This window comes from Pseudophryne corroboree, chromosome 2 (assembly GCF_028390025.1).
Source record: "Pseudophryne corroboree isolate aPseCor3 chromosome 2, aPseCor3.hap2, whole genome shotgun sequence".
Taxonomy (NCBI): domain Eukaryota; kingdom Metazoa; phylum Chordata; class Amphibia; order Anura; family Myobatrachidae; genus Pseudophryne; species Pseudophryne corroboree.
The window spans coordinates 252860405-252876532 of NC_086445.1; the positions used below are offsets into that span (position 1 = coordinate 252860405).

General features: G+C 44.7%; 1 protein-coding gene across 3 annotated transcripts in view; it reads right to left on the reverse strand.

Annotated features, from left to right (window-relative positions):
* KCNH3 (potassium voltage-gated channel subfamily H member 3) overlaps positions 1-16128 on the reverse strand; it is a 158609-nt gene that overhangs the window by 99122 nt on the left and 43359 nt on the right. For all 3 annotated transcript variants that reach the window (XM_063952672.1, XM_063952673.1, XM_063952671.1), the window contains exon 3: positions 13620-13853. In XM_063952672.1, coding sequence (XP_063808742.1) covers positions 13620-13853 — 234 coding nt within the window. The remainder of the gene's footprint in view (positions 1-13619; positions 13854-16128) is intronic.

Sequence of the window (16128 nt, forward strand, 5' to 3'; positions counted from 1 at the left end):
TACACCCTACAGCAGCAGACAAACGGGCAGGATGGGGGGGTGATGACGCGATTTGCATTATCTTGGCCACACTGTTCGATGAGGCATAGGGTGTGGCCATGAGGATGTGAATTGCATCACAACGCCCCCACACCTAATAGTAGGGTCTCTTGTCGAGGATTTCCTGAAAGGGCAATAAAAAATAGTAGGCATTCAATTATACTGGGTTCATGTTACTCGTTTCTCATGAGGGTTTTTCACTCCGTTATTTATGAGGGGTGGGGCCCTGGACTAGGCCTCCTTTTCTGCCACTCTTCCCTTTCTCCTTTCATCCCTCCTCTTTCCCTTCACATTAGTATATCTTTGTTGGTTTGTTAATGGACATCATCTTGTATTTTTGCATTTGAAAACTTAAAATAAATACATAAAAAAGTAGTCATACAGAATATGGGAATCTATTATACAGTTAGGTTCATATATATTTGGATACAATTTCTGACATTTTAGCTGTTTACCAAAACAAATGAAAGTTACAGTTATATTATGAATATGGTTTAACCAGCTTTAATTTGACGGTATTCACATCTGAATTGAAGAAATGGTGTAGGAATTACAGCTGTTTAATATGTAGCTCCCTCTTTTTTAAGGGCTCAAAAGTAATTAGGCAGTTGACTTAAAAGCTGTTGCATGGACAGGTCTGGGCTACTTTGTTATTTCTACATCAATTAAGCAGGCCAAGGGGCTGGAGTTGATTCCAGATGCAGCGTTGGAGTGGCACACCGGGGCACGGGGGGAAGGGTGGGGTGGGGTGTTAAACTCCCAGTGGGCTCCACTGCCTAGGGCCCCCACCTCCTCCTCTAGGGATCAGGGGATCAGGTACCAGACTGTGCACTTGAATTATGCATTATACATATCTTACATTATAATGTACAGGACTATTGTGTATTTTCTACAGTGAATTGCCATTATTAATCTGCTACATTATCGTGCATGCACTAGCAGTATTTACTGAATATATTTATCTAGGGGCACAGACCATGCACTCTCTAACGGTTAGTCAATCCTCTGTGGCGACTAGCCACACCCCTAAACAGGGGCCCCTATCACTGAATTCCCCCAGTGGATCCTTCATGCCCCAGTCCGATCCTGTCCAGGTGTGATATTTGTATTTAAAAGCTGTTGCTGTGAACCCACAACATGTGATCAAAGGAGCTCCCAATGCAAGTGAAACAGGCCATCCTCAGGCTGTAAAAACGATTACGAGAACCTTAGGAGTGGCCAAGTCAACAGATTGGTGCATTCTGGAAAAAGAAAAACAAACAAACTGGTGAATTCAGCAATGCAAAAAGGCCTGGACATCCACGGAAGACATGGAAGACAAGAGTGGTAGATGATTGCAGGATGCTATATATTGTAAACAAAAAAAACACTTCACAACATCTACCAAAGTGAAGAACACGCTCCAGGAGGTAGAGTAATGTTATTATCTAAGTCTACCATAAAGAGAAGAATTCACTAAAGCAAATACAGAGTGTTCACCACAAGGTGCACTGCAAACCATTAATAAACCTCAAAAATAGAAAGGCTAGATTAGAGTTTGCTAAAATACTGGAACAGAATACTTTGGACAGATGAAACCAAGATCAACCTGTACCAGAATGATGGGAAGGAACAAGTATCGAGAAGGCTTGGAATGGCTCTTGATCTTCTGTAAAACGCAATGGAGGCAGTGTGATGGTATGTTCCTGCTTGGCTACTGAAGCGTATAGTAATATCCTGTCTACTTAGATTCAATCGAATTCTGCAAAACTGATTGGATGGTGCTTCACAGTACAGATGGACAATGGCCTAAATTCAGACGTGGTTGGAGGTGCTATCACTGCTGCTTACATAGAAGCAGCAGCGATAGCACTAATATGGTAATGTGGCAGGAGGCATCACGCACCATCCCCAGCACCAACTGGCTGCTTTCAGCGCCCATGAAGACGCGCAAGCCTCCCATTGCAGAGGCAAGGAAATATCCATTCAATGACGGAGTTCCCTGGTATCTCCCGTAAACGACAGCAACATGCCTCCGTTTCACAAATGGAGCCCACTGTCGCCCCCTCACTGCCCCCAAATGGCATCATACTGTTAATCACTGACAGTCTGATGCTGTCCCTGCGTCCTGTGTTGCAGGACAGGTTTGCATCAGTAATGTGCTAATCAGGGCGCACCTCCAACCACATCTGAATGAGGGCCAATGGCCCAAAACATACTGCGAATGCAACCCAGGAGTTTTTTAAGGCAAAGAAATGAAATATTTTGCAATCACTTGAGCTTGTTGGCAGTGTTCCGGTGTTTGATAGTGATGTTAATCCACATAATTGATAGTTAACCAGAACGCTGGTTTATTAACAACATCTTCTGCATTAACAACACTTGTTAATGTGGAAGATGTTCTGCAGCAGCAGTAACTCACTCATATATATAACAGGCTGGTACAGTGAAAGCGCGGTACTTATCGCTATTCGTCATGCGGCTGTAGTAAGGTAGTGACTCTGACAGTATGGGATGGAAGGCTGCACATCCATGTAGACTGACTCCCGTTGGAACACACACCGCACACTGCTCTCCGTCCCGCTCAGGCAGTGCGACACACGCTACAGGAGGAACCATCTCTCTCTCTCCACTGCAGGAGGAACTGTGTCATCAGTCTCCACCTCCCTGATGCTCCAGCACTAGAGGGTAAACACTAGAGGAATGTATACCCAGTGTAATGTATACACAGGAGACAAGGTACTGAGTGCACTATACTCCAACAGAGCTCCTCCCGATCAAGTATGCCTTTTACTCGCTGAAGACCGTACAAAAGGCAGAGAGACCAACAAACAAACAACTGAAGACATCTGCAGTAAAGGCCTGGCAATGCATAACAAAGAAGGAAACCGGCATTTAGTGATGTCCATGTGTCCTAGACTTCAGGCGGTCATTGCCTACAAAGGATTCTTTACAAAGTATTAAAAATAAATATTTTATTTATGCTTATGTTAATTAGCCTAATTACATTTGAGCCCCTGAAAAACAGGGGCTGTGTATAAAAATGGTTGCAATTCCTAAATGTTTCACACAATATTTTTGTTTAACCCTTAATTAAACCTGAACGTCTGCACTTCAATTACAGCTCCATTGTTTAATTTCAAATCAATAGAGGTGACTTACAGAGCAAAACTTAGGGAAATTGTGTCAGTGTCAAATTGTATCAGTGTCCAAATACTGTATATATGGACCTAACTGTATTTTATAAAGCAATTGTGTGCTTTATGTGAATGAGGTCAAGGGCATGAACAAATCTCACAGTGACTTACCAAAAGAGCAAATAGCATTTATTTGTTATTAATATTTTTACCTCTTGTGGTGACATTTTTATGTTAGTGTTAAATTGTGCAATACAGCATAATGCGTACCATCATGTGCATTTTCAGTACATGCAACGTAGTACAGGAGTACAGAAACATAAAAATTGGATTGACAGCAAAATACAAATGTTTCACATGTGTCTTAATGCTAAACACATACAGTACTTTGATATATCACAGACTGGTTCCCTCTTGCAATACATAAAAAGGAACATGTGTTAAAATTTCACCAAGTGTATGTCTTGAATTATTTTATAGTAATCACATCATTCAAATAGTTAGCCTTCTGTGAGTCGGCCAATAGGTATTACCATGTTGTAGGACACTTCCTATGAATGTATAAAACTTTATGAAACAGTAGCCGGTGGCTGCTAATTCTCGACCAAAATAGATAAGTTCAATAAGCTGTTGCATGCAATTAAGGGCAGTTTTAGGAGAGGGCCCGAATGCAGACTTCATGCAGCCTCCTCTTCTCTGGTGGCGCAATAGACTCTACTGTATAGGGCTCCGGAAACATGGCACCCGTGCCTTATTGCTGGGGACTTCTCTACTGCTGTGATTTCTGCTGCTCTGCAGAATCGGTGCACTGGCCGATACGGGACTCTGGAGATGGTAAGCATAACCATATATGGGGGCAGGGTGTGCGAAGTGTGCCCCCTTGGACCCAGGGGCCCGTATGCACTGCACAAGCTACACCAATTATAGATATGCCACTGATGCAATAACATTCATTCTCAAGCTCTTTTAATGTGTCCAGTCTTCCTTCTCTGTATATTTGATCAAGGTTACCAAAACCTAGAAGAGTAGGACATATTCTGCTGATGGCCTTTTCCTCTTCCATATAAATATCTCATTAATACATCACTGTACATTATCTGTGAAAAAGGGAATTGTTGCCCTCATATCAGATAGTTATTGATTGTGTTGCTGGATTTCTTGCATGAAACCAATGTAAAAGTTCACGTTAGCCAAAGTGTGTATTGCCAGGAAAAGAATTGCTTTACAGGTCCCTTCTCTTACTTTCTGAATATGTCTGGTCAACTCCATTGTTTTACATGACGATTTCTGTATGAAAATTGGAAGTGTCCGATAAAATTTGATAGGATGTGGTCTCTGCAAATATGATTCTCCAAAATGAAGAGACGTTTACGCTGTCTCCCTTACTGTTCCCGCTGCATTATTACATACTGTATGTGCAGTTTCGCCCCGTGTAGCCTGTTTCGTCAATGTCATTTTATTCTTATATGTAGTTTTACTTCTTATTTCTTGTTTATGCCGAGAACCTTAGATTGTCTAAATGTGCATTCTTCTTGTGCTGTCATTATTGTCAATTATTTTCTTTTGTTTGTTTCTATGTATATGTGTGTTTTACCTTTTAAAATATAATAAATATACTTGATTTAACATTCCTTATTAATAGGCAAATAACTGTGTTCACCAGTCATAAATTATGTGTACTGTACCTTGGTTGGGAATAGGGCTGAATATTTATTTCCTAGATTCTCCATGTGGCATCATCCGGCTGCAAATGTCTCTGATAGGTAGCAGTGGCACTGCCCTGACACTGCAGATGTTTCTGATAGGTATCAGTGACACTGCCCTCACACTGCAGATGTCTCTGATAGGTAGCAGTGGCACTGCCCTCACACTGCAGATGTCTCTGATAGGTAGCAGTGGCACTGCCCTCACACTGCAGATGTCTCTGATAGGTTGCAGTGGCACTGCCCTGACACTGCAGATGTCTCTGATAGGTAGCAGTGGCACTGCCCTCACACTGCAGATGTCTCTGATAGGTAGCAGTGGCACTGCCCTCACACTGCAGATGTCTCTAATAGGTAGCAGTGGCACTGCCCTCACACTGCAGATGTCTCTGATAGGTAGCAGTGGCACTGCCCTGACACTGCAGATGTCTCTGATAGGTTGCAGTGGCACTGCCCTCACACTGCAGATGTCTCTGATAGGTAGCAGTGGCACTGCCCTGACACTGCAGATGTCTCTGATAGGTTGCAGTGGCACTGCCCTCACACTGCAGATGTCTCTGATAGGTAGCAGTGGCACTGCCCTCACACTGCAGATGTCTCTGATAGGTAGCAGTGGCACTGCCCTCATACTGCAGTGGGCTCTCATTTCCAGCATCAGTTGCCTTTCTTTATCAATATAATTGAGAAATGTTTTCTATGATGGTGTGGGCTCAGCGGTCAGGTCTGACCAGGAATGGCATGTACACTTTCAATAATGAAAGTGTTAAACTGTATTGATCTACTTCTGTTCTTTGCTTTTCCATATCAGAAATAATACTCACAGTGTCACTCAGACTTTTCAAGGTTTGCCACATGCCTCCATGATGGCTCCATTTTTTTAGCAACTGTTTTTTAGTCAGTTTACATTGTCATAAAAATTGATCTAACCCACTCTATAAATGATGGATAAACTTTAAAGGACCATTACATATATATATTTTTTAATATATTCTTTATTTTGGTTTTACAGAAGAAATAAGGATGTTACAAACAGTACAACAAATAGTACATTGTAGAAACACATGGGTCAATAGACCAATAAAACATAGAACATCAAGAATCCACACAAAAGACAAGACAAAGGATAGTGGGGGGAAAAGGGGTAAAGTCAGGGAAGGGGAATGGGTGAGCTAATCAATCTTAACTAGATGCAAGTTTGGGTTCCGTACAGCGAGGCGGACTACACAGGAAAGCGGTATCATGGTGAGTCTAGTGGGATCTGGTCTTTGTAGGCAGAGGTAGATTTAAATTCCAGCCAAGAAAACCACGTAGCAACATAATCGGCATGTGAGTCAAGGACTGAATTAAAAATATCCTCCATTGTTCTATAAAATTCTCTCCGCTGGAACCATTCTTATATTCAGGGGGGGGGGGGCGGAGACTTCCAGTGGAGCGGTACCACCGCCCTCGCTGCGTTATTGAGGTGCTTGAGAAGGGAATGTTTATACTTTGCTAGTGGAATTGTAGTGTGGGAGAGCAACCAGAAGTCAATCCCAGTAGGAGCCTGAAACCCCAGGATATTGGAGGAGATTTGAATAACCTGCCCCCAAAAGGTAGAGACCAGGGGGCAGTCCCACCATATATGAATAAGGGTACCACGATCCTTTCCACATCTCCAACACAAGGGGGACACTGAAGGAAATAACTTATGCAAAAGGGAGGGACATCGATACCACCTAGTAAGCAGTTTATACTGTGTTTCAATAACTTCTAAACTTGTAGAGCAACGGTACATAACTTCACAGTGTTTCTTCCAATTAATATGTATCCCTCTAGGTGCAAGATCAGCATCCCATTTTGTGCAGAAAGCGGGATCTCCTGAGAAACGTAATGTAACAATATCTTACATATACCCGATACAACATGTGTGGGTTCAGAGGATTGGGAACACATTGCTTCAAAAGGGGTAAGACTACTAGTCAATGCAGCAGCTGTCCTGTGAGACAAAGTAAAATGACGAGTTTGGAGATAGAACCAGAAGTCAGTCGCAGGAATATCAGTGCCCTCCCTGAGGTCATCAAAAGCTTTGAGCCTCCCCCCAGAGAGCAAATGCGTTACTCTAGTCAAGCCTGCCTGCCTCCACCTAGCGGCCACACCTCCACCCATACCCGGTCCAAACAGTGGGTTGTCAAGAAGCGGGAGAAGCAGGGAAGTTGATGAAGAAAGACCCATTCTAAATCACAGTGTTCTCCACAGAGCTAAGGTGGGTCCAACCATCAGATGTGGGGAGCGGCCAATGGTCCTAAGCCAGGGTACTGCCTGTAATTGCAGACCCGAGGACCGTCTCTCCAAGTCAACCCACTGCTTAGAGCCGGCTCCAGGTCGCGACCAATCCAGAATCCTATTCAAAATTGTAGCCTGATAATATGCCGAAACCATGGGCAGCTGTTGGCCCCCCTGAGCCTTCCTATAGAATAAGTAGCAATGCTTGAACCGGGGCTTTCTGCCACCCCAAACAAATTGGCTAATAGCTTTGTGTGTGTCTACCAAAAACTGATGGGGGAGCTTTAAGGGGATAGTCTGGAAAAGATATAGTAGCCTTGGCAGGATATTCATTTTCACAATGCTCATACGGCCTAGCCAGGAGAACTTCTGTTGAAGCCACTGCGACATTTCCTTACGCAGCTTGCGCAGTAAAGGGAGGTGATTTAGAGTGACAGTGGTCGAAAGGGAGGAGGGGATCAAAATGCCTAAATATTTAATGTGTGAGGGGTGCCAGGTGAAGGGAAATACAGTCTTCAGGGACGAGACTAAGTCCGCGGGGAGAGAGATACTAAGGGCCGTCGATTTCGCATAATTAATCTTGAAATTAGATAATGCTCCAAAGCGTGCAAATTCTTTCATAAGACCAGACAGGGATATAGCAGGGTTTGTAATGACCGCCAGAAGGTCGTCCGCGAACAATGCAAGTTTATGTTCGTTTCCACCCACCTTCAAGCCAGTGACATCAGGGTTCTGCCGAATGGCTCTAGCCAGAGCCTCCATGCAGACAACAAATATCAATGGTGACAACGGGCATCCCTGTCTAGTCCCATTAAAGATGACTATCGGGTCAGAAAGTATTCCATTTACCCGCACCTGTGCCGAGGGAGCTCGATATAGCGCCAAGATTTTTTGCAAGAACACCTCTCCCAGGCCCAATCGTCGCAGCGTCTTTTCCATAAAGACCCAGTCGATGCGGTCGAAGGCTTTCTCAGCGTCTATGGAGAGAAGCATCATGGGAACCTTAGCGGAGCTTGCATGGGCTATCAGGTCAATCACTCTTATGGTGTTGTCTCTCGCTTCTCTACCTCGAACGAAGCCAACCTGATCCGAGTGTATCACTGCCGACAGCAACAAACACAGGCGGTTCGCTAAGAGTTTAGCATACAATTTAATATCAACATTAAGGAGGGAGATTGGTCTGTAACTGGATGGCAATGATGGGTCTTTTCCGTCTTTAGGGATGACCATGACGTGAGCCCCTAAGGACTGGTTCGAGAAGGGGGCCTGCGGAGAGACAGAATTGCAAGCGCGGAGTAAGAGAGGGAGAAGTTTATCTTGAAACGTTTTGTAATAAGATATGGGGAAGCCGTCGGGGCCCGGACTTTTACCAGACGGGGAGGACTTCAGAGCGGACACAAGTTTGTCGTCTGTAAAAGGGTCTTCGAGGGCTTTAATTATAGCTGGGGAGAGGGACGGGAAATTAATCTCTTCTAGGAAATCCTCTACTGCCTTCCCAAGCATTGACTGCTCACATTGGGAGCGCAGCGATGTCAAATTATAGAGTTTCGTATAGTACGCATGAAAGATCTCAGCCATCTTACCGTCAGAAGCATGGGGCACACCAGAGGAGTCCCTAATCTCCCTAATATAAGTCAGGGATCTTTGGGCACAAAGAGCGCGGGCAAGAAGCTTCCCGGGTTTGTTACCCCACCTCTGGAACTTGTGCCGACAGCAGTGGAACGCCCTGCGGGTGCCTTCATTCAGCAAGTTATTAAGGGAAGATCGAGCTTCCTGCAGCTCTGCTAACACATCGGAAGTTAGTGTGGATTTATGTATGAGTTCCAGTCTTTTAATTTTAGCAAGTAGGGCTTCCCAACAATAATTTTTTTGTTTCTTGAGGAGGGAGCCCAGTTGGATGCATTTGCCTCTAATCACGCATTTATGGGCTTCCCACACCGTCACTGGGGAGACCTCGTCAGTCATATTAAGAGCAATATAATCCTCAATAGTACTTTCTAATTGGGCCCGACAATCTGGGTCCCTGAGAAAACGCTCGTTAAATCGCCAACGCCATTGGCGCGGGGGTGGGTGGCGCAAAGACAGGATAATAGTGGGGGCATGGTCAGAGCCAACTATTTGACCTATTGTGGCATCTACAAGAAAATCAAGGGAGTTATGGTCCACAAAGAGATAGTCGATATGGGTGTAACAATTGTGTGGGTAAGAATAAAACGTGTAGTCCCTATTTTTGGGGTGGAGCAGGCGCCAGGTGTCCATTAACTGGAAATCATGCAGAATTTACTTAAAGCGTCTAACATCGTTCAATGAGGATCTGGGTGCTCCAGTTGAAGTATCTAGAAGAGGCTCCACTGCCCAGTTAAGGTCGCCTCCTATCACTAATACCCCTGCCAGAGATTGCTCTATCAGTTCCAAAGCCTCCCTCATAAAATGGATCTGGCCCTGATTAGGGAGATAAAGGTTAACAAATGTAAAAATTTGGTCAGCAATAGTAGCCTTCACCATCAGGCCCCTCCCATCTCCAATAGGGATTTCTGATACGTCATGCAATCTAATATGCTTAGCAAACAAAATTGCAACCCCCTTGGCCTTAGCCCCAGAGAAATCATTATAATATCCCTGCGGGAAATGATGGGAGTGCAGCTTCGGAGAGGCACCTCTTTTAAAGTGCGTCTCCTGAAGGAACACCACGTCCGCTTTGTCGGTATACAGAGAGTGTAGAAGCCAGGATCTCTTCTCGCACACTCCAAAATGTTGGCCTCTCTAGCACCGTCCTTGACTGGTTTACCTCATACCTCACTAACCGCTCCTTCTCTGTGTCTGCCTCCGGAACCACCTCACACCCTTCCATCCTTCCTGTTGGTGTCCCTCAGGGTTCTGTCCTAGGCCCCCTTCTGTTCTCCCTCTACACCTCTTCCCTGGGTGCGCTCATTAACTCATTTGGCCTTCAATACCACCTCTATGCTGATGACACACAACTCTACCTCTCCTCTCCTGATCTGTCCCCCTCTGTCCTCTCTCAGGTCTCCAGCTGCCTCTCTGCCATCTCCTCCTGGATGTCTGAGCGCTCTCTGAAGCTCAACATGGACAAAACTGAACTTATTATCTTTCCCCCAGCCAGAGCAACACCCCCTACAAATATCTCTATCACTGTTGACAACACTATCATCTCCCCCGTTCCCCAACTCCGCTGCCTGGGCGTCACTCTTGACTCCTCCCTCTGCTTTGCACCCTACATCCAAGCTCTGACGCAATCTTGTCGGTTCCAGCTACGCAACATTGCTCGCATCAGGACATTTCTCTCCCAGAGTGCAACTAAACTTATCATCCACTCACTGGTCATCTCACGACTTGACTACTGCAATGTGCTCCTCACTGGCCTCACTTGCTCCCACATCGCTCCCCTCCAATCTGTCCTCAACTCTGCAGCTAGGCTCATCTTCCTCTCCCGCCGCTCCACTTCTGCCACTCCCCTTCAACAAAATCTACACTGGCTCCCATTCCCCTACAGAATCCTCTTCAAACTCCTCACCCTCACATACAAGGCCATCTCTAATTCCACTGCTCCCTACATCTCCAACCTCCTCTCCCTTCATACTCCCTCCCGCCCACTACGGTCGGCTGATGACCGTCGCCTCTCCTCTGCCTTGGTCACTGCTTCCCATGCACGAGTTCAGGATTTTGCCCGTGCTGCACCCCTTCAGTGGAATGCGCTCCCCCGCTCCATTAGACTCTCCCCGATCTTGCAAAGCTTCAAACGGGCATTGAAAACCCACCTATTTATCAAAGCGTACCCCTCCAATGCATAACCTAGTCCTTAGGCTGCTCCTCCATCCCCCTGCCCCATGCCTTGGACATCTCTGCTTTGCTCGCATACCACCATCAGGCTTCTACCTGCTTGCTTGCACCTCATGCCATCTGTCTGTTGCCCCTTCCCACTAGATTGTTAGCTCTTCAGAGCAGGGCCCTCTTTCCTCTTGTCTAAACCCTCTTCTTGACATATTTCACTCAGCAACCATCTTTACCTGCATTCTCTCCTGCTGGTAAAGGCTCATCTCTATCTATGGCCGCCAGCCCCAAGTAGTACAATGATTACTCCTTCGCTACTTACATCTAAGCTGTATTATGTTTTGAGAACTGTGTTGCTCTTTGTTACCTGCACTCCATTTTTGTTATTTATTTACTGTTATGCTAAGTTTTGTCTCCCTGTACTGTCCTTTGTACGGCGCTGCGAAACACTTGTGGCGCCCTATAAATAAAATGTAATAATAATAATAATAATAATAATGTTAAGGCCTTTTACGTTAAATGATATTAACTTTAAATTAGAAATAATAATCTGATACTAGTGAATACCAGCATTGCCATATCGCCGTGTCACCCACATAACCCTGCTGAAAGAGCAGCCGCCCATAACACCTCATCCAAGTAAGGGGAGGGGGAGAGGAAAACACAAGAGGAAGGACAGGGGGAAGTAACGTAGACAATAAAAGATAAAGAAAACAGCTGTCAATACAACAGCAATACTCTGCATCATTAGTCATGGGAGACCGGAAACGGCCCATGATCTACAAATGTATAGCAGAGCAAGGGGGAGTCTGGGGGGAACCGGGACACATCACCACAACTAGCATTGAGGTATAAACAAAATTATTCAGTGGACAGAGCAGTTCGAGTAAAGAAGAAACTGAATCAGAAGACTTCGAAATCAAGCAGAGCACTGGGTGCTGAAGGCAAAACGACATAACAGGTAACGTTAATCTAATATAAAAGCGACACAACCTAGAAACCAGGAAACAAAAACAAAAACCAAAGTACATAACTTGGCAGGAAGTATCAGTACCTAAGCAACTACGGGAGGCAAACAAGTACTGAAACAGTTGCCGGCATAGAACTATTCAAACTGCAGTGGAAGGACATCGCAAAAGAGAAAACAACATATCAAAAACACAATAAGTATGTCAAGTAGTCACGTGTCCTTGTAAATTGTAACTGGAGGTCCTGCCCGCCCTCGTCATCCCGTGTCATCCGTGGCAACTGTAACAGCAGGCACAGTTGCAGATTCCTTGAACGTATCATTCCATCATCGCCTCCTAGGATTATGGACTCTCTGCCACCGTTCCATTTGGGGCGGAGGAGCCAATGAAAGTTCAAGCGGGTCCAGCCAGTTAGGGAGACTCGGGGCCGGGATATCCAGGGCTAAGCAGAAGTCCTTAACGCCATCATATTCCTGAAGGACATAAAGGGTTCCTTTGTAGGTCACTTGGATAGATAATGGGAATCCCCACCGAAATTTGATGTTATGGTTTTTAAGTTCATCTGTGAGGGGGCGGAGTATACGCCTCTGTTGTAAGGTAGACCACAAGAGGTTCGGGAAGATTTGTATCCTATGGCCATCAAAAGTAATGTCCGGCGCCCGTCTGGCTGCTCTAAGAATCTCCTCCTTCTCCTGAAAGCAGTGGAGTCTGCAGATAACGTCTCGGGGTCTTTCCGTCGGCGTCCCTCTAGGTCGCAAGGCCCGATGTGCTCTGTCAAACAGCATCTGGTAGTCAGAGTCCGCTCCCAAAAGTTCATTGAATATTTTGGTTAGAGCAGATTCAACGTTTTGGGGTGCGACGTCTTCAGGCAATCCCCGTATTTGCAGGTTACTCCGGCGTCCTCTGTTGTCCACGTCATCGAGTCGGTGGCCCATGGCTATCAGAGAGCGCGACTGGCGAGAGATGAGATCATGGAGATCAGATATTTTAGAATCCGTCCTCTCAGAGCAATCTTCCAGCGTTACTACTCTATCTGCAACCTGAGTGACATCGGACTGCAAGGAAGAGAGACGGGTCTGAATGGAATCCTGTATCCATTGTTCCATGGACTGAAGGTCTTGCTGTAGGTCCTGGCGGGTGGGAAGGGACCGCAATTTGGAGAGAATGGTAGATAAGTCCGAGGACTCCACCACAGGAGAAGATGGCGGAAGGAGAGGAGGTAGCCCCCCAGCCGTATTGCCTGCCATGGCTCTGGAGAGCAAGGAGGACGAGGAAGGGGTAGATGAGGTAGAGTCAGTTACTGGTGGCCGGAATAGCGTCCAAAAAGCCTTGGCTCGGGATGAGTTGGCTGAAGCAGATGACCCTTTCTTGGTAGAACGTCTGCCCGGCATGAGGCACGGTGCTAAGCGTGGTCAGAAGGAATTATCGTCGAACTGGGTATCCACTTACAGGTGACATATCACGTGTTCCCCCCAGCGTGGCTCGGTCAGGTCATTGTAATTTAAAGATCAGGCACCATGGTGTGAAGGGTTGAGTGTCGTAGTTGCAGAGAGCCGGATGGCCGCCAACCCATCGTGGTGCTCAAGGAACCTCCTTTCCAGAAGAGCAGACACAGCAGCGGAAGGGGAGGGGGGGTCAGGACCATTATATTTAGCAATAAATAGGTCTACAAAAAAAAGTTGCTGTTTCGGACCTTTAATCAATGACTTTACAGAGATCCTGTAAGCTGGACATGTACTCACCATTTTTCCTGTAAAGCAGTAATTCAGCCTTAAGCTCTTGTTTATCATTCAGTGCTTTCTGGATACACTGTTGGATCTGCTCCCCGGTGTCAGCACCATACAAAAAGGTGCAAGTGCACGACCTCTGCATGACCTCTGCACGGGTAAAGCCAGTGAGCTCACAAAACCCATCTGAGCAATACACCACAGGGTAAGAGTGAGGCAGCTGGGCATTGCCAAGGACAAAGTTGCTGTCTGTAGAGAGAAAAAGGGGCGTTATAAGCGAAAGAGCTGAGTGAGGAAAGTGAAGGGATGTAAAAACGAAAAGCAAGAATAGGTGGACGAGTAAGTGAAAAGGTAAGAGTGGAGCATAAGAGTAAGACAATGGTAAGAGGGACATTAGGTAAAATGAAAGAAAGGTATAACAGACAGGTGGGAAGAAAAGAGGGGTAAGGTTTACAAGAGGTATAAGCGTATGATAACGGAAAGAGGGACAGAAGGGATGGTAAGAGAAAGGTAAAGATGGACAGGAAGGAGAGTAAGAGAAAGGGCAGAGGGACAGGAGAAAGCGTATGATAATGGTAAGAGGGACAGAAGGGATGGTAAGAGAAAGGTAAAGATGGACAGGAAGGAGAGTAAGTGAAAGGGCAGAGGGACAGGAGAAAGCGTATGATAATGGTAAGAGGGACGGAAGGGATGGTAAGAGAAAGGTAAAGATGGACAGGAAGGAGAGTAAGAGAAAGGGCAGAGGGACAGGAGAAAGCGTATGATAATGGTAAGAGGGACAGAAGGGATGGTAAGAGAAAGGTAAAGATGGACAAGAAGGAGAGTAAGAGAAAGGGCAGAGGGACAGGAGAAAGCGTATGATAATGGTAAGAGGGACAGAAGGGAGGGTAAGAGAAAGGTAAAGATGGACAAGAAGGAGAGTAAGAGAAAAGGCAGAAGGACAGGGGGAGAAGTAAAACAAAGAATAGTGGGATGAGAAGGAGAATAAGCATAAAGCAAGAATTACAGGAGAAAGTTATGATGGCATAAGGAGAAGTAAGAGAAAGATCAGAGGGACAAGAGGATGAGTAAAATGAAACATTTAGGGACAGAATGGGTAGAAGGAGAGCAAAGAGATAGGGTAGAGATAAATTGGTTGAAGTGTTAAAAATAAATAAATATAGGGATAAAAGGTAAAACGGAGGGGATAGGAATAAAAATGAGGGGAGAAGGATGAGGACTGTGAGCAAGGTAAAGTGAACACACAAAACGGTTAGAAGATAGTTTTACATCATTACATATTTATTTTTATGTCAATTTATTTAATTAAGTGAAGTGCACATGGTTTTGCCCAACTGCTAAAAAAAATCCTGCTGTGATCAACTTGGAATTACCCCCAATGTATCCACACACACGTAGTAGGATCAGTTTGTTATATACAGAATATATATTTTTTTTTTATATGTTGAAATGAAAGTACAGTCTGCTACACGTACAGTGTATGCATGTGTCTAGCCTGGACCATCAGCATAAACTTTTTGGAATTAAAAACTAGAATCTGAAATATCTACAGTATACTGTATGTAACACAAAGGCAGCAAAGTTTATCATGTTCACCATGGTTTGGCTAATTGATGGCATGGGCACAGCTCAAAAACACATAGGGAGGGTATATATCAAAGCTTGGAGAGAGATACAGTTGTGAGAGATAAAGTACTAACCAATCAGATTCTAATTTACACTTTAGTGTTTGAAAAATGACAGAAGATGATTAGTTGGTACTTTGAGGTCTATTTACTAAGCCTTGAATGGAGATATAGCGGATGGAGATAAAGTCCCAGCCAACCAGATCCTAACTGTCATTTTTCAAACACAGCCTATGAAATGGTACTTAGGAGTTCATTGGCTGGTACTTTATCTCCGACCTCTTTATCTCCATCCAAAGCTTAGTAAATAGACCCCTTTATCTCTTTCCAAACTTTGATAAATACCCCTATATACACCATTTGACAAACAAAATCAGTTACTAAAAAAAAAAGATGATATAATAAAATCACTGGAACCTGCAATGCTGCCATTTTTCATGTGATTTGTTGCTGTGCTTATGTTCATATATCAATGTATTGTTCAGTAACTTGCTTTGGATACTGATGCACCAAGTACCCATCAGCTTGATAAATATCTCCATATATTGTTTGTGCTCAATATTTTTATATCAACTACTAGGTTAATGTACCACTAAATCACTCAAGACATTTATTTTCCTTATAGGAGGAAGGGGGTCTTCAGGAAACAGTATTGATCTTCCATGTGAAGCCAATTTACAGGTTTGTATTCTTTAACCCCCTCCCCTCTACACCGATATTAAGCCTTCCATGCAGCTTGAGCCCATTAATCTCTCTTAATCAGCCCAATGTGTTATGTGGTGATGCTCCCACTAGGTTTGTTTTGTGTAATGATCATATTTCTAGTGACATCTGTATTGTCTATAGGGATACCTGACAACAAATATCAGGAGTAAGCAAACTAAAAGTATCCATATATG